This window comes from Brachycentrus maculatus, unplaced genomic scaffold (genome assembly GCF_059751285.1).
Source record: "Brachycentrus maculatus isolate JH-2025_06_01 unplaced genomic scaffold, ASM5975128v1 h1tg000109l, whole genome shotgun sequence".
In the NCBI taxonomy this organism is placed as follows: domain Eukaryota; kingdom Metazoa; phylum Arthropoda; class Insecta; order Trichoptera; family Brachycentridae; genus Brachycentrus; species Brachycentrus maculatus.
The window spans coordinates 577,755-599,054 of record NW_028280862.1 but is presented as its reverse complement, the minus strand read 5'-3'; the positions used below and the strand labels follow the sequence as shown (position 1 = coordinate 599,054).

At 34.1% G+C, this 21,300-nt stretch overlaps 1 protein-coding gene across 1 annotated transcript in view; it reads left to right on the top strand.

Moving 5' to 3' along the window:
• Nucleotides 1-21,300, top strand: part of LOC148310061 (uncharacterized) — a 50,572-nt gene extending 29,272 nt beyond the window's left edge. Inside the window, exons 2-8 of the mRNA XM_088259074.1 lie at nt 4,556-7,590; nt 8,405-8,549; nt 11,347-11,533; nt 11,923-12,107; nt 13,088-13,203; nt 15,421-15,540; nt 21,072-21,300. Of these exons, the coding sequence (XP_088115200.1) occupies nt 4,556-7,590; nt 8,405-8,549; nt 11,347-11,533; nt 11,923-12,107; nt 13,088-13,203; nt 15,421-15,540; nt 21,072-21,236 (3,953 nt within the window). The 3' untranslated portion in view covers nt 21,237-21,300. The remainder of the gene's footprint in view (nt 1-4,555; nt 7,591-8,404; nt 8,550-11,346; nt 11,534-11,922; nt 12,108-13,087; nt 13,204-15,420; nt 15,541-21,071) is intronic.

Below are 21,300 nucleotides of genomic sequence, written 5' to 3'. Positions count from 1 at the left end.
CAGTCAGTCATTGTCCGTTATTTGCGTTTTTCAGCATTTTAAGAAATAAAAACTCTGGTCTAAATTTGGTCGTGTCAGAATTTTAAATAGCTTCATTCTGGTGAAAAACTGGGTGTGTTGGATGTGATGTGAATGGGTGATGAGTCAATAGGACTTCCAGAATACCTGATCACGGACAACTAATAACGAGAGATTCAGGATCAAATGAGACAATCAATGTGACATTTTTTTTATGAATTTTTAAATTTTATAAAATTAAACAACTTTGTGGTAACCCCTTTTCATTGGTTTAACCAACCGGTTTCGACAAGAACCTTGTCATCATCAGGGTTTATGGACTAACTTTTAAAACATTGAAATACTCATTGTTAGATTATAGCTAATTACCCTTTATTCATACTTTCATATGGTGTACGGAGGGCGTGAATGTTATTGGTATTGTAAGGGAAGGGTTACGCCCCTCTTCCGGGTATTTACATAACTAACTAACTAACTAACTAACTAACCATCACGCCGCTTCCCCGCAGGGGTAGGCAGAGAGAATAGAGCGCCACACCACTCTGTCCTTGCAAACATTCTTCGCCTCTTTCACGTTCATGCATCTCCTCATACATACCCGCCGACTGTTACGACTCCTAACCTGACCACTTTCAAGTATTTGGCATACCTGATCGTGCCATGTTTTTCTCGGTCTTCCTCTGCTTCTTTTCCTGCTAACATTCGCCTCATAAATTTGTTTTACCGTTCTTTCGTTACTCATTCGTTCTACATGTCCAAACCATCTCAACACACCTTTCTTAATTTTATCGATAATGCTTATCTCAGCTTTGCATTCCTTCCTTATTTCACTATTCGCACATCTATCATACGTCGTTTTGTCGCAAATTCTTCTGAGAGATCGCATTTCGACTGCATTCAGTCTACTTTCATCCTTCTTTTGCCAACTCCATGTTTCACTTCCATACATTAGAGTTGGATCCAGGACTCCGTTGTGCACTGCCAGTTTAGCTTCCGCTGATAGGTTTTTATTTGCTATAACCGATTTCAGTGCACCATTCACTTTGTTCCCAGCATTCCCTCTCCTTTCTATGTCTTTATCAATCTTTCCATCCCTAGAAAACATACTACCCAAATACACGAAATCATCTACCTGTTCCAAAATCTCTCCGTTTACCGGGTATTATTATATGTAAAATTTTAAAAATGCAATGTTACAAATACTGTTTTATTTGGTTACTCATTAATGGTTCTCTAAAATTTCTAAATATATATATATATATATATATATATATATATATATATATATATATATATATATATATATATATATATATATATATATATATATATATTAATCTTTTTATGCTCTGACTACCCCTACGGGAAAGTTAGTTAGTAAGTCAATAAATATGTAACGAACTCTAGAAAATATTTAGTTTTCAGTTTTAAGCGCAGGTCTGGGGCCGCTCAAATGAAGTATGTAAAGTATTTTATTTATTGTTTCGGCATTAACTTTGTGGTAAGACATGTTACAATGATTAAAGAAAACACTTCGTTTTTTACCACTTGAATTTTTTTATAGACTACATGTTTCAGAAGTTAAACTTCCATCATTCAGGTTTGTATAATAACAAAGATAACAGTTACTATACAGACCTGAATAATGGAAGTTTAACTTCTGAAACATGTAGTCTATAATAAAACTCAAGTGGTAAAAAACGAAGTGTTTTCTTTAATCATTGTAAGTATGTACAGTATAAGATTAAGACCAAGCGCATTTAAGTGAAAGTAATTTTTTATAGCGTTATGATTGTCCCATCAAATGTCACTTTTCTCCGGCGTGGTCGCGTTCTGCGTCACGTAGCGCCGTCACCGGCTCAGTACCCGGATCACATAAAGACGAGCGTCAGGTATGACCTCTTGGGAGTCGATTACCGGCTTTCTTTTCTTGCCAGCCGGAAATTTCACCGGCTGTGACTAATTTCGACGTCTCCTCTGATTCGGTTGGTGTGTATTCTGATGGTATAGTCAGCGGCGAATGAATTACTAATCTGGTTCAACGTATAGTGTGTCCGCAATGAAAGTGCACACTAATAATATTTAAAATAAAAAATGGTAAAACAAATTTAGAGATATGGAAGTAAGCATGGAGTTGGGAATAGAAAGATAAAAGACTGAATGCACTTGAAATCTGTGGCAAAATATTGTAGATGTTTGAATGGTGATAAAAGGAAAGAATGCCAGTCCAAGAAAAGCATTATCGATAAAATTAAGAAAGGTGTGTTCAGATGGTTTGGGCATGTGAATGAAGAAAGGACAGTTGAAAAAAATATGAGGCGAATGTAGTTAGTAATAATATAATAATAAAACCCTTATCCGCACCCCAATGGTGCATAGGGCACTGCTTCATATAAACGCAGTGTTATCCTCATCGTTTACACATGAAGGAAAGGTGATCAGCCCTCCGCTTTAGGTAATATTGAATAAATATTAGAGTGAAAAAATCACTTATATTTATTTGAGCCCCCCTGGGAATCGAACCCGGGACCTCCAAAACGGTAGCCGAGCATGCTGACCATTACACTACGGAGGCGGACGAAAGTGTACTAGTTAGTAATAGAGCAGAGAAATATCGACGAAAACTTTGTTTTTCAAATACTTGAAAGTGTGTTTCAAATACTTGAAGTGATCAAGTATTTCAAATACTTGAAAGTGAGGGTCAGGAGTCGAAATAATCGGCGGGTATGTATAAGAAGATGCATGAATGATTAAAACGCCAAGACTGTTTTCAAAGACAAATTAGTGTGGCACTCCATCCCCTCTGCCTACCCCTGCGGATACGTGGCATGATGTTTGGTCAATTTTTATTAATGATAACATGAGTAATTTACCTAGTAAAATCGAAATTAAAAAATAATTTACAAAACTTTTTTATAAATGCATTTTTTTATAAATTTATATAAATATATATAAATATATATATATATATATATATATATATATATATATATATATATATATATATATATATATATATATATATATATATATATATATATATATATATATATAAATATATATTTATATATATATATATATATATATATATATATATATATATATATATATATATATATATATATATATATATATATATATATATATATATATATATATATATATATATATATATATATATATATATATATATATATATATATATATATATATATATATATATATATATATATATATATATATATATATATATATATATATATATATATATATATATATATATATATATATATATATATATATATATATATAAGGTTTTATACACACAACGAAGGTTTCATAGTCCCAAAATTTAACAAAAAATATGGTAGTCGAACACTGCAATATATCATTCCGAACATTTTTGATTTGTCGCCGACGGATGTTAGAGGTTAAAATAAAATATGGGATATAAAGGAATGGGTGAATGATCAAGAGTTAATTCTATGAAAATAGTAAAATGCTTATATTCTTAAGTTTTCTCTCTTTTTTGTGTGTATATTAGGTTAAAATGGTTAAAAACAATGAAAACTATTTTTAAAATTTTTCATTGTTTTTAACCATTATTTTTTAAATATAAAATATTTCAATTACATTAAATTAGCAATACATTTTGCGTACAGACTATACCGATCGTTGAACGTGAATTTGTTATACAGCGTTATGTAGGGCGGCGCATGACGGTATGTACGTAACTGACCGTTACACCTTGGTCATGGGTTCAATAATGCTCACCAAATTATTTATAACTAGCCAACTAACCACCACGCCGCTTCCCACAGGGGCAGGCAGAGAATTAATTAAAATGTCTACCGGTTTTGAAGCTAACCGCTTCTTTATCAAGACTGATTAATATTATTTTTTGACATCTCATCGAAGATAAAGAAGAATATGGAAGTCTGGACATTGACGGGGCTGACGACTGTCATAGGCTGGTTTAAGTGATCACTTTGCACATTTGTAACATTCACCAATTCTATCCATTATTGACAACTCAAATTCTTGGAAGTTCTAAATATATATGAACCAATTTTGAAACATTATTCTTGAATCACTAGAACTTCATTAGAGACGTCCATTGGAGAGATGAAAAGAAGCTTTTTATTGAACAGAAACTCTTTGATTAGTATGTGAGGTCCGAATACTGGATTTTAATCACACACATGAGAAACGCCAGAATATTATGATTATAATCATACACATGATTATAATCACATACATGATTAAAATCAGGTGTGTGATTATAATCATGTGTACAATATATTGTACTTGAATGTGGTCAGGTCTTGAGTTGAAATAATCAGCGAGTATGTATGAGGGAATGCATAAATGTGGAAGAGATTAAGATTGTTCGCAATGACAGATTGGTGTGATCTGATTTTTTTGCCTATCTCGGCAATGAAGCGTCATAATGTTTACTTTGTTAGTTATTTATAACATTAGGTATGTTTAAAAAATATACGATCACCACACTAAAGTTCGATGTCTCTTTTTTCAGAATCGTCAAAAATGTTCGGAGGATACAGAATTATCCCGAGATCTTGCGAAGCCAGCCGACCCGCGAGAAGAGACAAGCTTGGCCTGACGAAGAGTGGTCCAGCGGTCTGCATGTTCAACCACGAGTGTACGCAGCGAGATGGTGACGTGGTAGGGACTTGCATGGACGGCTTCCTCTTCGGAGCTTGCTGCCAGCTGTATGGAAAACAGGGAATCCGGGATAACGCTGTCATCTCTGGAGTCGTAGTATCAAACAACAATCATCTCCTGAATCCAGATCTCCTGACACCTGATAAAGAACATACTGTTATAAACGAAGATGAATCCGACGATCTGCACCAGCTAGCCAACTCCTACTTCAATCCGAACGCGGCCAAGCCTAGCTTGCTAACAACAACCCAAATATACTCGGAACAGACTTCAGACAGCGTAGCTAAAATCACAAATGCTCTTCTACAAGGTACTCCGAATAAAGAAGACATCATAATGGATACAGGTGACATTCCAGAAACATTATTTAGTCACAGCACTATTTCGCATGAAGAAGCAGACACGGTTTTGATAAGCCAAAACGGTGAAGATATTGCTGAAATATCACGCCCTAGCGATTTCTCCGCTCCTGGAAGTAATGTTTATAATATGCATACTAAACCGTCGCTTCAAGATATGACAACATCGCCATCGAACGCTTACCATACGCATAGACCAGTCGCAGACACGACAGCTACAACCGTCGATCAAGCTTCCTGGAAGGATTCTTCAACAGCTATGGATGACATCGCTGAACAGAAGTACACTATGACTGCATCAGCTCCCACGAAGCAATACCCTCAGTTTACTGAAAAACCTGCGTATCAAAAACCTGGCTTCAGGCCGAAGCCAGTAACGACTAAAGAACCAATTAAGGGGCATTTTGTTTTGGTGCAGACCGTTACAAGACCTCCACATCCTCTCAAAGCGTCTGTTACCAGCGCTGATACTAACCAAGAGATTGCTTCAATTCAGTCTATTGTCAACATGCTCAATGGATCTTATCCACCAACCGTTTATGATAGTCAACCACCGCCGGTCCAAAATGCTGAGAATGATTTGTACACAACCACGACTCTAAAAGCACCTTCAACTAGCTATGTTTATAGCCCAGCTGTTACAAAGCGTCCAGGATATGTTTCCACGTATCCTGAGAAGTACGGATCAACGTCAGGATTCTTCACAAGACGACCTGTTATTCGAAATACAACGAAACAACCGGAAGTCGTAAGCACTGGGCATTATGGATCTTCAACTCTATCGTATGACGATTATTGGGGATCTCCATCCACAGAGAGTCCGAAACCACCATCAACAAGCTACGTTTACAGTCCTGTGCCGACAAAACGACCTGTCTCAAATATTCACAACGTCGGACCGAGCTACGAAGTCTCCAGCGCTGGTCCTGACAATTTTTCTGGCGTGACACCTACAGTCATTGTGTTGAATGATATCAATAACTCGCAGTATGAAAATTATACTCCCAAACCACCTAAATTCCCTATTCGATACCCGGTAGATACAGATGAAAAAGAAGATTACGCATCTGTTACACAAATATCACCATTGAAGGGAAAGCCAGTACATCCAACTCTATCAAACAGTCACGTCGTTTCATCTACTAATTTGGTACATTTTGATCAAGAGGATAATGAGCCGTCAGAATCTAATTACGGACAAAATCAAAACGAGAAAAGGCCCCAGTACTCCACGTCTGAAAAACCATCGCCAACAGTTCTGATCACCCCAAAACCAAGTATTTTGACTTTTCCAACAATGACACCTTCTCCACAGTACCCAGTTAAAGATGGTAGTGCTCAACCTCAAACTGAAGAACTTACCGATTTCCCACCGGTTAGAAATCCAGGCGGATTCCAGTCGACAAGCGGAAGACCAGAAACGGTTTCGAGTACCACTTATTCTGATTCAACATTAGGAGTTGTCAACAACAATTTCTACACGCCCAAACCAAACAAGCCTTCCACTGAAAGCCGACCAAATTCCCCAGTCACAACTCCACCAAAGAAAAAGAAACCAGTCCAACAAATCGTTCTGAACAACGTAATTTCAAACACCAATGTAGTTTACTTTGATCCTTTAAGTAATCGACCATTCGTGCCTGCTTCATCTACACAAGGAACAAATAACGATACAGAATCAACAGCAGCTCAGATAGGAGAATATTCTTCAACAGAATCCCAGTTACAAAATACTCCTGAACAAACTAATGATAACTGGGCGCAATTCTCCACATTGAGGATACCGACTACAGCTGTGGTCATAACACCAAAGCCAGTGGTGACTGTCGGCCAGACTCCAGTGATAACTGATGCTCAGCTATCACCAGATGAAATGATGAACTTCCCTCCAGTTAGAAATCCAGCAGGGTTCGAATCTTCAAGTGGAAACCCAGACACTATATCGAGTGTTACTTCTTCAGGTTTAAATGCTGGATATGTACCGCAGATTAACATTGATTTTACTTCAAATCCAACACGACAGCCATCGAGTTCTTCCACGCCTGCTCCTAAACCTTCAAAGCCTCCAGCTGATGAATGGATCAATTTCCCACCGGTGAGAAATCCGAATCTCAATGCTACAGGACTCGTCACCAATTCCCTGGTGACTTCCAACATTTCAACTACAGACATAATATTCCAAGAAGTCGAATTCACCACACCACCGATGCTCTTCCAAGAGGACGACGAACTCAACGACAAGATGAGTTTGTTCGTAAACAAAATCGTCGGCAGCTTCCAAGACACCTTCCAAGAACTCCACGACATCGTCATTCTGGACAAGACTCAAAACGTCTCGACGACGACGAAAAAACCTTCGGTGGTGTCGACGAGAAAGCCGACAACGAAGAAGCCCGTTAGAGGAGGAACAACAACGACGAAGAAGCCGAGAACAACGAAGAAACCAGCGAGGGTTACAACTACAACCGGTGCTCCTTTGACAACGGTTGTGACCCAGCCGCAAACCACAAGGAAACCAGCGACTCGAGTAAGATTTGAAAAGATTCAATATTTACCCAGAATTAAGTTATTTAACAAAACCTAAAGTCATTTAACAAAATCTTCTTCTTCCTAGCTCCATCCCAGCTTATCGTCTTTGTAGACTGCTGGGGTCAGCTCTCCTCGTCCTCAGGTCGTAGGTCCTTCTATCATATACAACGTGACCTAGGCCATGCCTTCGAATCACGTTATCTCCCTGCAGCATCCATAAATTCTTTGTTCTTCCTCTAGATGTCTTTCTAGAAAGATCCATCGTTATTTTACGAATCCAAAATAATAATAAAAAAATCCTTTAAATAACATTTTAAAGTTACTCACAACATTCTTGATTGCGTCCCAATCGTTGTTCACAAATCTGGGTTTCTCCACTCGGGAGTTATTTTTATATTCACATCTCAACAGAGATGAATAAAAATACAGATGTCTGTGTATTTACAGGGCTTACTACCTGTCAAATATTAGTTCAAGTTATCACTTTATACACGTGTAATATTCACGATTCCACCCATGATTGACAACCACACTATTTAAATTTTTGAAACTCATGTATTCAAACGTCGTATCTAAAATGATGTATGCATCGAACAAAGAAAATCACAAAGCTTTTAGTGGTATTTACCAAGTAAAATTAGGATATATTACAAATGAAAACCATAATTGCTTGGCTTTAGGTTGAGACGCCTATAATATATACAACCTCTTTAAGCTTACATTATCAAAATACCAGCTAAGCCGACCATTAATTATTATTAACGGTCGGCTTGACTGGTATTTTAAATAAATGTTTCAAATTGTTTTTACAGCAAACCACGACCACTGCTAAGCCTACGAAACCAAGAACACCATCAACGACAACGACAGTATCTACGACAACAACCACAACGGAAGCTGCCGTGGTAGAGGAAGATGTTTACACCACGGAGACACCTAGCGGAGAATTCAAACACCGTAAGTCAATCCTCCTTCTCCAAGCACAAGAGCTTAGTCTTTTTATTGGAGAGTAACAGAGTAACTAGTATTGAGATATCGCTCACTCCTTTCAACAACGTCATATATCAAAAATCGTCAATTTTCAGTTGTGCGTGTTTTTGGAATGGCCAGAAAATGTACTATATCCCAGCAAAAGAGGTATATTTTCAACTTAATATTTACCCGCTACAGGGCAGAAAGTGTTGTTTTTGCATTTTAAAGAAAATGTTTTGTTTAATTATTTTTTTAAATAAACCATATATTTTGCAAAAGGAGAAAAAACCTTTAGATTTTACCTGAAAAGATGTGTTGCACAATAAAAAGTTCAATAAGTGGCTTGATATTTATTTTTAATACATTGTGTTATATTTTTAAACTTTAAAAACGTTCTCCTGAAAAATCTATTTTTTTATATTTATGACGTTCTTGAAAGGAGTAAGCAATATGTAAAAAGAAGATATATGAACTTGCAAATGAATTAAATTATAATATTAATTTTTTGTAGCTACATCAAATACATTTTGTCCACCAGTGTAATGGTCAGCACGCTCGGCTAGTGTTCTGGAGGTCCCGAGTTCGATTCCCAGGCCTGAAGCGGAAGGCTAATCACCTTTCTTTCATGTGTTAACGATCAAGTTGCCACTGCGTTTATATGATGGTGGTCTGCCCGGGAGTTGTCTACCTTGGGGTTGGACGTGCAGTGTAATTTGGGGGAGTCTGGATGGTTCCATTCTCTTTCGTGCGCATACCATTGTCTCCTACGTTGCTTTCCCTACTTAACGACATCTTCGATCTCGCATATTTCTCTTTTCCTGGTGTTCCTTATTCTAACTCTCAGACTCTTGCCAGATATGCTCCTTGGAGTTTTCATTTCTGACACTCTTAGCGCATTTTTGTTGCTTTTAATTTTAGTATCGTTTTCACCAAAAGGAAGGTTATTATATCGTGGGTATACTGACAAAAAACGTTAACTCTAAAATCCCTGTTTAAATACCCGCTTTTAAACTTAAAGGTGAATTTACTTAAAAAACCACATATCGGTAATGTAATGGCACAGGGGAATATCTGTCACATTGTTCATTTTCTAAGTTTGTTCCACAAAATGTCTAAAATAGTGTATTCTATTATCTGGCAAAAAGATAAAGCTGTAGTTGCAACACTTATTTAGTTTTATTAAGATTTGTACATACAAAAATACATAAAGCAAATGAGTTATTTAATTTCACAAGTTTGTTTTTGCTCTCCTGTAAAATTTGGTCTGAGACAGATATACCGCTTTGCCTTTACACTACCGATATATCGCTCACTCCTTTCAAGAACGTCATTAATCAAAAATTGTCAATTTTCAGTTGTGCATGTTATCGGAATGCCCAGAACATGTACTATATCCAAGCAAAAGATGCATATTTTTAACTTAATATTTACCCGCTATAAGGCAGAAAATGTTGTTTTTGCATTTTGAAGAAGGTATTGTTTAATTATTTTTTTTTATATATATTATCTTTTTCAAATGGAAAAAAAACCTTCAGGTCTTACCAAAAAATATCTATTGCATAGTAAAAAGTTCAATAAGTGGCTTGATATTTATTTTTAATACATTGTGTTATATTTTTAAACTTTAAAAACGTTCTCCTGAAAAATCTAGTTTTTTGATTTATGATGTTCTTGAAAGGAGTGAGCGATATGTATATGACATTTCAAACTACTTAGTGTATTTTGCCAATTTATAGAACGATGAAAACGTTATAACATGCATCATCAAGTCAAAATTCCATAATTTCGAGTTAGCGTTTTTTGCCACTATATATTTATTTATTTTAACTTTATGTACAGAAAAGATATAAGTTCATTGGCGGGCTTATTGCTAAAAAGCAATATTCTCCAACCAACCAAAAACAGACTAGTGAAATTGGTCAAAACGTTTGATACCATATATAGCTGTTTGCAATCAGAGGGTAGATAGTACTTGAACATTAAAAAAAAATTACATGTTGGTGATAATGAGGAAGGTAAAGGGAAAAGGGAGTTTAGGGAAGAAGGTAGAGGGAAAAACTAAGGGAAGAGGTTTGATGGACAGTTAGGAATCTAATGATAAATAGTAATGTCTCAGACGTTTCTTAAAAGTTATAATATATTATCTGAGGAAGTAATACTTGATTGCTCTGACCATATATCGTAGTCATACAGTGACCAAGTGCATTTTTGACAAAAACGTGATCATTAACTATTTGATATCTTGCTAGCTTAATATTGCCCTGAAAACATCCCAAAGGATTTTAAACTTGGAAGTATAATATATAGACTTGTTAAAATGACACTGCATTGATGTTTATTTTCTTGCCAAGCAAAAGTGACTTAAATGTTTTCGTTGTGTTAGTTGGTCACTTTTCCCTGTGCGACTACGATATGTATATACATTTGTATGTAAAAACAAGGCTTTTTCTTCATGTAACACGGTGGAATGGCGTTCCGACACCTTTTTTACAGATATATTTTTTTTAAATTTTCTAAATCAGTTAGACGAAACAATTTTTTTGCTTACGTAATTACAATCTTTATTATACAATTCGTCAAAATGATAAAAAATGATATTGAAATAAATATTTAAATGATATTTTGATACATTTTTTGTTAAAAATGACTAACTGCATTGATGTTTATTTTCTTGCCAAACAAAAGTGACTTAAATGGCCCTCCTGAACATTTAACGTTTTGGTAGTTGGTCACTTTCTCCTGTACGACTACGATATAATGTAAAATATGTTTGATTTTTCAGTCTGTGGCGTTCGACCCATGGTGAAATCGGGTAGAATTGTCGGCGGAAAGGGAGCAACGTTCGGTGAATGGCCATGGCAGGTGTTGGTGAGAGAGTCGACCTGGTTGGGGCTGTTCACCAAGAACAAATGTGGTGGAGTCCTGATTGCCACGAGATATGTCACCACGGCAGCTCATTGTCAGCCAGGGTGAGTGGAAATTCCAGATGATTCCAGATGATTCGAATATCACATACTAATATAAGAGTTTCTGCTCAATAAAAAGCTTCTTTTCATCTCGTCAATAGATGTCTCAAGTGAAGTTCTAGTGATTCAAGAACAAGGTTTATAAATTGGTTGATGTCGTATACATAGAACTTCCAAGAATTTGACTAGCGTGGTCGTCAATAATGGGTAGAATTGGTGAATGTTACACGTGTGTAATGTGATCACTTAAACCAGCCTATGACGGTCATCAGCCCCGTAAATGCCCAGACTTCCATATTCTTCTTCACATTTGATGAGATGTCAAAAAAAAATATAAAAAAGATAGTTAAAGTGTATATTTATTATATCTTCATAATGTTTTTGTCATCAAGATTCCTGGCTTCGCTGGTAGCCGTGATGGGAGAGTTCGATATATCGGGAGATCTGGAAACCAAGAGATCTGTCACCAAGAACGTCCGGAGAGTCATCGTCCATAGGAACTACGACGCAGCCACCTTCGAGAACGATCTTGCAATACTAGAACTCGAAAGCCCAGTGACCTTCGACAGCCATATAGGTAAAAAATCTTTCATTATGTATCTCAATCTTCTCAATATCTTTGTATTTTTAAATTTGACATCTCCACAAAGATGAGATGTGGTGCTACAGGCGCATGTCGGGGATTCATCGGTGGAAACATGTAGGGAGCAACGAGCTATAAGTAGGGCTGGGGAGTCTAGATGCTTAATATGCTTATAAAGTAACATTTTAATATATTAGTATGAGAAATAAATAGACTTTGTTTTTTGATCCACTCACATTTTTATAAACAACCAACTAGTTTTGGCAAACACTTGTTGCCCTCTTCAGGGTTTAATTTATGACTAAAAGTTATACCTAAAAAGATCTGTTCACAGTAAAAACTTCAATAAGTGGCTTGATGTTTATTTTTAATATAATGTATTTTACATATTTTCAAACGTTAAAAACGATCTCCCGAAAAATCAAGTTCTTTGATATATGACGTTGTTAAAAGGAGTGAGCGATATGTAAATTGTAACTCATGAATAATAATGAACTGTAATGTGGATGTTATAGCAAACATCACTCACTCCTTTCAAGAACGTCATAAATCAAAAATCGTCAATTTTCAGTTGTGCGTGTTTTCGGAATGCCCAGAAAACGTACTATATCCCAGCAAAAGAGACATATTTTTAACTTAATATTTACCCGCTACAGGGCAGAAAGTGTTGTTTTTGCATTTTGGAGAAAATGTATTTTTTTATTTTTTTTTAACTATACTAAATATTTTTCAAATGGAGAAAAAACCATCAGGTTTTACCTAAAAAGATCTGTTGTACAGTAAAAAGTTTAATAAGTGGCTTGATATTTATTTTTAACATTGTGTTATATTTTTAAACTTTAAAAACGTTCTCCTGGAAAATAAAGTTTTTTGAAATATGACGTTGTTAAAAGGAGTGAGCGATATGTAGATTGTAACCTATGAATAAGAAGTTAGATTGTAATATGGATGATATAATTGAACTAACTTTTCAGTTCCTATCTGCCTACCCCCTGACGAGTACGATTTCACCGGAAGGATGGCAACAGTAACCGGATGGGGAAGACTGAAATATGGCGGAGGTGTTCCGTCAGTCTTGCAAGAAGTTCAGGTAAGTTCAATCGCTTCTACAAGACTTAAATTTCTCTGTTTGAAGACGCCTTAAATATATATAAAGAAAGTATGAAGAAATAATAAAAGTACACATGTGAGATAAATATTTTGTCTAACGGCCAAAATATTTTGAATTTTGTTTGGTAGATAGTGTTTGTCCGCCTCCGTAGTGTAATGGTCAGCACGCTCGGCTATCGTTCTGGAGGTCCTGGGTTCGATTCCCAGGGGGGGGGGGTAAAATAAATATAAGTGATTTTTTCACTGTAATATTTATTTAATATTACCCTGAACTGGTACCTGAAGCGGAGGGCTGATCACCTTTCCTTCATGTGTATACGATCAAGATAACACTGCGTTTATATGAAGCAGTGCCCTATGCACCATTTGGTGCGGATAAGGATTTTTATTTATTATTAGATGGTGTTTTAGTATTAATCAGTCTTGATAAAGAAGTGGTTAGCTTCGAAACTGGTAGACATTATAATTATGTTATAATAAAATATTTATAGTGCTTTTAAAACAAAGTTACATTTTAATTATATTCTTTGATAAGGAGAGTGTTTTATTACCATACCTAAAAGTGAACAATGCTTATTTTATTAAAATTAAATAAATAAATAATAAAATTTTATAAATAATATAACAATGTTTATGATTGAACAATGTTTTTGGGTAAATCTAAAGTGGCTTTATTTTTTGTTGATTAGCAGTCACAGTCAAAAGGGATCAGGGATGATGAGTGCTTGGAAACATATTTAATGACGGACTTTTAGAATATTTATAGTGATTTTAAAAAGATACATTTTAATTATAAAATAGAAAATCGCAAAGTTAGTGCTCCAGATATGAATTATACTATCCTCATCATTATAATATTGATTATTTATTGATTCGGCATTAACTTTGTGTAATGACATGATTATTTTATTAAAATTAAACACTTGAATAATCCACTTTAATGAGTTTTATTTACAACATTTTGAGTGTGTCCAAATACTAATAATAATATAAGAGGTTCTGCTTAGTAAAAAGCTTCTTTACATCTCACCAATAGATGTCTCTAGTGAATTTCTAATGATTCAAGAACAACGTAGCGGAATTGGTTCATATATATATAGAACTTCCAAGAATTTGAGTAGTGTGGTTGTCAATAATGGGTAGAATTAGTGAATGTTACACGTGTGTAAAGTGATCACTTAAACCAGCCTATGACGGTCGTCAGCCCCGTAAATGCCCAGACTTCCATATTCTTCTTCATCTTTGATGAGATGTCAGAAAAAATAATATGAGTTTTTTTTTATATTTACTAGTTTCGAAAACGACAGATGTTTTCATCTTCTGGTACAAATTAAAACATTTTATATTATTTATTGATTCAGCATTAACCTTGTGGAATGACATGTTGTTTATTTTTTTTATTTTTACCAGAAGATGAAAACATCTGTAAGTTGTCAAAACTAGTCGTATATATAAAAAAAACTCATTAAGTGGTTTATTCAAGATAATTTATTTTTAATAATCTAATAATAAATTCATCGTTTACTTTGTGTAATGCCACCAAAAAAAAACAATACTTCATGACTACGGGTATTGATATATATCGTAGTCATACAGGAGAAAGTGCATTTGGTACAAAAACGGTATCATTGACTATTTGATATCTTACTAGCTTAATATTACTCTGAAAAACATCCAAAAGGATTTAAAACTAGGAAGTATAATAATAATATTGACTTGTTAAAAATGACTAACTGCATTGATATTTATTTTCTTGCCAAGCAAAAGTGACTTAAATGTTTTACGTTGTGTTAGTTGGTCACTTTCCCCTGTGCGACTACGATATGTATATACATTTGTATGTAAAAACAAGGCTTTTTCTTCATGTAATACGGTGGAATGGCGTTCCGGCGCCATTTTTCACGGATATATATTTTATTAATTTTAAAAATCTGTTAGACGAAACAATTTTTTTTCTTACGTAATTACAATATTTATTTATATAATTCGTCAAAACGATAAAATGTTGTATTGAAATAATATTTTTATACAATTTTTGTTAAAAGTGACTTACTGCATGGATGTTTATTTTCTTGCCAAACAAAAGTGACTTAAGTGGCCCTCCTGAACATTTTACGTTTTGTTAGTTGGTCACTTTCTCCTGTACGACTACGATATGTATATATTTGATACGAATGTGTATTGTTATTTTTTTCAGGTGCCAGTAATAGAAAACAGCGTATGCCAAGAGATGTTCCAAACCGCAGGACATTCCAAGATCATTCTCAACTCCTTCGTATGCGCAGGATACGCCAACGGTCAGAAGGATTCATGCGAGGTAGGTACTCACGAGGACAACATGCGGGCGAATGCCTTGTTCAGTCTTGTCTCCATATTTTGGTATAGTCGCTATGAACTATAGCAAAAAAAGTTTGAGGACCGCTGCTATCGGCGATTCTGAAATTTTTTTGCGAAAGAACCATTTACAGTATCTACTCAATGAATTAGGGCCACGCAGAATTTCGCGCAATTTCTCAATTCAAACAGGAATAACTCAGAGAAAACCTTGAATAAAACAACATTGAATTTTATTTACACATGAACACTTTATTACTCTTAAATTATGCATATATTTTCATATAAATATAGTAAGTATTTAGTATTTCCACCTTTGGCAGAAATAACTGCCTCAATTCTTTTTGGCATACTTAAAATGCACTGTTTTATCATGTTTTTTATTTCTTCGTCTTCTGACCAAATTTTTTGAATATATTTTTTTAGACAGTCTACTGTCGGATTTGGAAATGAGTATACCTTATTTTTTAACATGCTCCATACGTTTTCTATAGGATTAAGGTCCGGAGAATTTCCAGGCCAGGGGAGCAAAGGCAGATTTTTGTTAGACAAAAATTTTATTATTGATTTAGCCCGGTGGCAAGGTGCCCTATCCTGCATGAAGGTGTATGGACCTTCTGTTGGGTCGAGTGTATGGTAGAAGGGCAATAAAATACGTTCGAGGACCTGCTTATAGGAATTTAAGTTCATTGTTCCTTCCACGAAAAACAACGGCCCAGGTAAATTGTTAATAATACATGACCATATCATTGTAGCAGGGGGGTGTTTGATAACTTTTACCACACAGGCTTCATTGTAACGTTCCATTGGTGTTCTCCTGACGAATCGACGGCTCTCTGTCACGGCTTCTAACCGGCACTCATCACTAAAGATGACCTGAAAAATAATGAATATTTAAGTTTAATTCAAATATATAAGTTTATTTACTAAAATGATTTGTTGAAAATTCAATTTAAATATATACCTTTTTCCAATCATCTACCGAGTAATTTCGATGTAGCCTGGTCCATTGTAATCGATCCGCTTTCATTCGTGGTGTCAATTTTGGTACTTTTACAGGGCGCCTGCATTTCAGATTTACTTCGTAAAGACGTCGCCTCAGTGTTGATACCGATATATTTATACCCTCTTCTTCCAATTTTATTTTTAATGTTTTTGCTGATGCACTACGGTTTTCTAAGGCACTTTGAACGATTTTTCGATCAGTCCTCGGTGTTGTTTTTCTAATCCTACGACAGTTCTTTCGCCGATTGCTGGTGGCGGGTGACTGATTTTTTATTGATTTTGAAATTCTGTCCACTGTTTGACGAGAAACGTTTTCTTTTTTTGAAATTTCTCTATTAGATAGTATTCCTAATTTCAGTAGCACTATAACACTAGACTTTTTTTCCTCAGAAATGTCTTTACTTTTTCCCATTTTGTCCTTTACAAAAAAAAACACTTGTGTTTACAAAAAAAAATTATACTTTATGAACTAAAATTAAAAATTAAGTTTTTTTCACAAGACACGATAACTATATAACCTCTCTGAACAAAACAACAACCAGAACTCAAGAAACTTCACTAATAAATGAGATAGGACTATTTTTTGAACTTTCAACTATCTGTCTACCTGTGCTAATCAGGGACCTTTCTCAGAAAAAGGGTTTGAAATTTTGTAAAGACTTAAATAATCCAGGTATATTTTACATATTATTGAAGGTAATATACATGATATTAGATGTCAATAGAAAACTTAAAGTATTTATGTAAAATAAATATAATAATCCAAAAGATTTCAGAGTATTCAAAAAAATAATGGGTGGCCCTAATTCATTGAGTAGATACTGTAAAAATAAAATATTTGATGGAGCGCTAAAATGAGCAAACCGCTAAATTATATTCATTCTTTAACTGTATGATGTATTATTTTTAATCATTTGATGAAAATCTTTCGCTATTAACTTGTACAGAAATATATAAAACAACACGTATTAATACACAATGCAAAAAAATGTGGGTTTTTCTCCTTTTTTTTCATTTTTAAATTTATATAATAAAGAGAAAATAATATACATAAATATATGCTAGATTAAAAAATAGTAACATGAAAGAAATTCAAAACGGTGCTAGGCCAGCCCCAACATAAAATGTGTCTTGCAATAGAAGCAGAAGAAGACCGGGGAAAACTTGGCATGATCAAGTATTTCAAATAATTAAAAAAAGGCAGGTCAAGAGTCAGAATTATCGGCGGGTATATATGAGGAGATAAATGCATGAGGAAAAGACGAAGATTATTTGCAAAGACAGATTGGTGTGGCGTTCTATTATCTATGCCTACCCACGCGGGGAAGCTGCGTTAGTTAGTTTTCATCAATTTACAGTTTTTTTACGTAATGTTAAAATTATTTCCTTTTCATACTGCAATTAATCAAAATATGTTTTATTTCTCGTTCTCTATTTTGTTTTCGGTTGTTTGGAAGATATTGCTTCTTAGAAATAAGCCCACCAACGTAGATGTATTTTCTATATCAAACAAATAAAAATAAAAAAAAATTATCCGCACTTCTTCAGGCTACAAATACTGCTACTATATAATATTATTTAGGCGGTATTTTTTTATTATTATATTGTTTGGCATACCACCCATTCCAGTGTATTTATTTAAACCAAGATGGCGGACGCTTCTGACGTCATATCTAAATAGTAGCTACAAAATTCAATTTGTATAAAGACAGGGTAGTACTCAGAACAAAACTATGTTAAAATATAAAAAAAAAAAACTAATTTGGGACATTTAATTGTTCTTATAACTTATCTTTGTTGTAAAGTTGTTATATTTTCCTCTATAACTGACAATAAATGCGAAAAATATAAAAATTCATATATATATATATATATATATATATATATATATATATATATATATATATATATATATATATATATATATATATATATATATATATATATATATATATATATATATATATATATATATATATATATATATATATATATATATATATATATATATATATATATATATATAAATATATATATATATATATATATATAATATTATAATACTATAAATATTTATTTCCATATATTATTAGGTTTTCACTAAAAGATAATTAAAGGTGTCTTAACATTTATCGTTCTTTTTTATATGAAAGTAGATTGTGTCGGGTTGTGGTCCTGTGGTTAGTGTCGCGGACTCTTAAGTCAGAGTTTCTCGGTTCGAACCCACTCTACTACAATTTGATACATATTTCTAATAATGAGCCGCTTAGGGTCACAGAAATAGTATGAAATTGAAATATTTGTGTAAATAACAAAAACACACAAATATTTCTATTTTGTAAAAAAAAGGGAGCCTGAGCATCCTAAATGGAGCAAGCTTTATATTATTTAATTAAAAAAACTGTTTCGCAAAGTTGGTAATATTTAGAAAGAAATAAACTGCGAAATACGCGTATTATTGAGATTTTAATTTTAAATTTTGGTTAGTAAATACCACAATTAATTAAATTATTGTAGCCAGTACGGTTAAAAGAGCAATGTGAATAGTAAGATAGTGACCGAATATACAGTCGTGTGTTTAAATATGTCTAATATATATTAAAAATGTTCGCCTCCATAGTGTTATGGTCAGCACCATTCTGGAGGTCCCGGGTTCGATTTCCAGGGGGGGTCTAATAAATATAAGTGATTTTTTAACTATAAAATTTATTCGATACTACCCTGGACTGCTTCCTGAAGCAGAGGGCTGATCCCCTTTCCTTCGTGTGTTAACGATCAAGATAACACTGTGTTTACATAATGCAGTGCCTTATGCACCATTGGGGTGTGGATAAGGGTTTGAATTGAATTGTGTTTAAATATTTACTTTTATCAATCGTGTTTAAGATAAAGTGGTATTTACAAAGTAAAACTTAAATTAAAAATGGATAGATTTTTGCCACAAAGTCACTGCCGAATCAATTAAAGAAATGAAAGTTTTTTCACAATTTTTCTCAAAAATTCATCCCTCATTTGGCCCTGTCTGTCTCAACCTCTGATCCCGTAATACAATACGTAACTAAGTAGAAGTATTAAGGGTAGTATTACCAAGAGACAGCAGCTGCTACCCTTACCTTACAGAGGGTGGCAAATACAGCCTCCCTTCTAACTACCATATTAAATTCACGTTGTATATAAACTCGTATTATAAAGTACTTCGAAACTAAATACGCGAACAGAGGAATTTTAATCATGTAAGCATAACTACAATTAAAAGGGCTAGGATTAATATTTTACACACATCGTTCACTCCTTTCAACAACGTCATATATAAAAAAAACTTGATTTTTCAGGAGATCGTTTTTAGAGTTTAAAAATATAATGAAATGTATTAAAAATAAATATCAAGCCACTTATTTAACTTTTTTCTGTGCAACAGATCTTTTTAGGTAAAACCTGAATGTTTTTTCTCCATTTGAAAAATATTTAGCTTATTTAAAAAAATATTGAACAATACCTTTTCTTCAAAATGCAAAAATAACACTTTCTTTTATTAAGTTAAAAATATGCCGCTTTTTCTGGGATATAGTATGTACATTTTATGGGCATTCCGAAAACATGCACAGCTGAAAATTGATGATTTTTAATATATGACGTTGTTGAATGGAGTGAGCGACATACCATATATGTATTTATGTTTGTAAATACAGGGCTATTTCTTTATGTAACGCGGTGGAATGGCGTTCCGGCATCTTTTTAAACGGATATATATTATTTTTTTTAATTTTTTAAAATCAGTTTTTTTGCTTACGTAATTACAATCTTTATTTATATAATTCGTCAAAACGATAAAATATGATATTTTAATGAAAATTTAAATGATATTTTAATATATGCTTGACATGAAGTGAGTTCGTGGACCTTTCTTATTTAAAAAAGCCCTGTATACAAACACAAAGTACCATATTAAAATTAAAAAATTAAAAAACAAAACTAAAGGCAACTTCAGATTAATACAATATTTTGAGTGTGTCCAAATACGTCCTCAAATCTGAATATCTCAACATACAAGTTTTTTCTTTACATACTTTTGACATCTCAACATTGATGAAGAGGAATATGGAAGTCTAGCCATAAGGGATTTTTATTTTAAGTTTTACTTAGTTAATACCACTATTTATTAAAATCTACTGTGACACGTGTTTCGATGCATTCTGCATAATTTTCAAACACCGTAAAATGATGCGGAATGCATCGAAACACGTGTCACAGTCCCTGTTTAAAGCGGCTGTAGACAGAGTAAATATTGCCATTCATAGAAAGAAGGCCTACATATATCCTGGCTTGGCAACTTGAGAGAGTGGTTCCACTATAGCACTGAGTCCCTGTTTAGAGCGGCTGCATACATTGCCATGATGACTTCCAACCTTCAACATGGACTAACGCAACATCCTTCATTTACACAATTGAACCATGCGATGCATGTAGTCCTTGACTCCAAAAGTTAAAAGTGATTTTTTAATTTTCCAGGGTGACAGCGGTGGTCCATTGGTCCTGCAAAGACCTGACGGAAGATGGCAGTTGGTTGGTACCGTGTCCCACGGGATCAAGTGTGCCGCACCCTATCTTCCTGGAGTCTACATGAGAACCACCTTTTACAAACCGTGGCTGAAGAGCATCACGGGAGTCCACTAACAAATGGAATCATTCAAGAAAACTGTGTAAAAATATAAATATAATAAAATTGACGAGAGCTCTT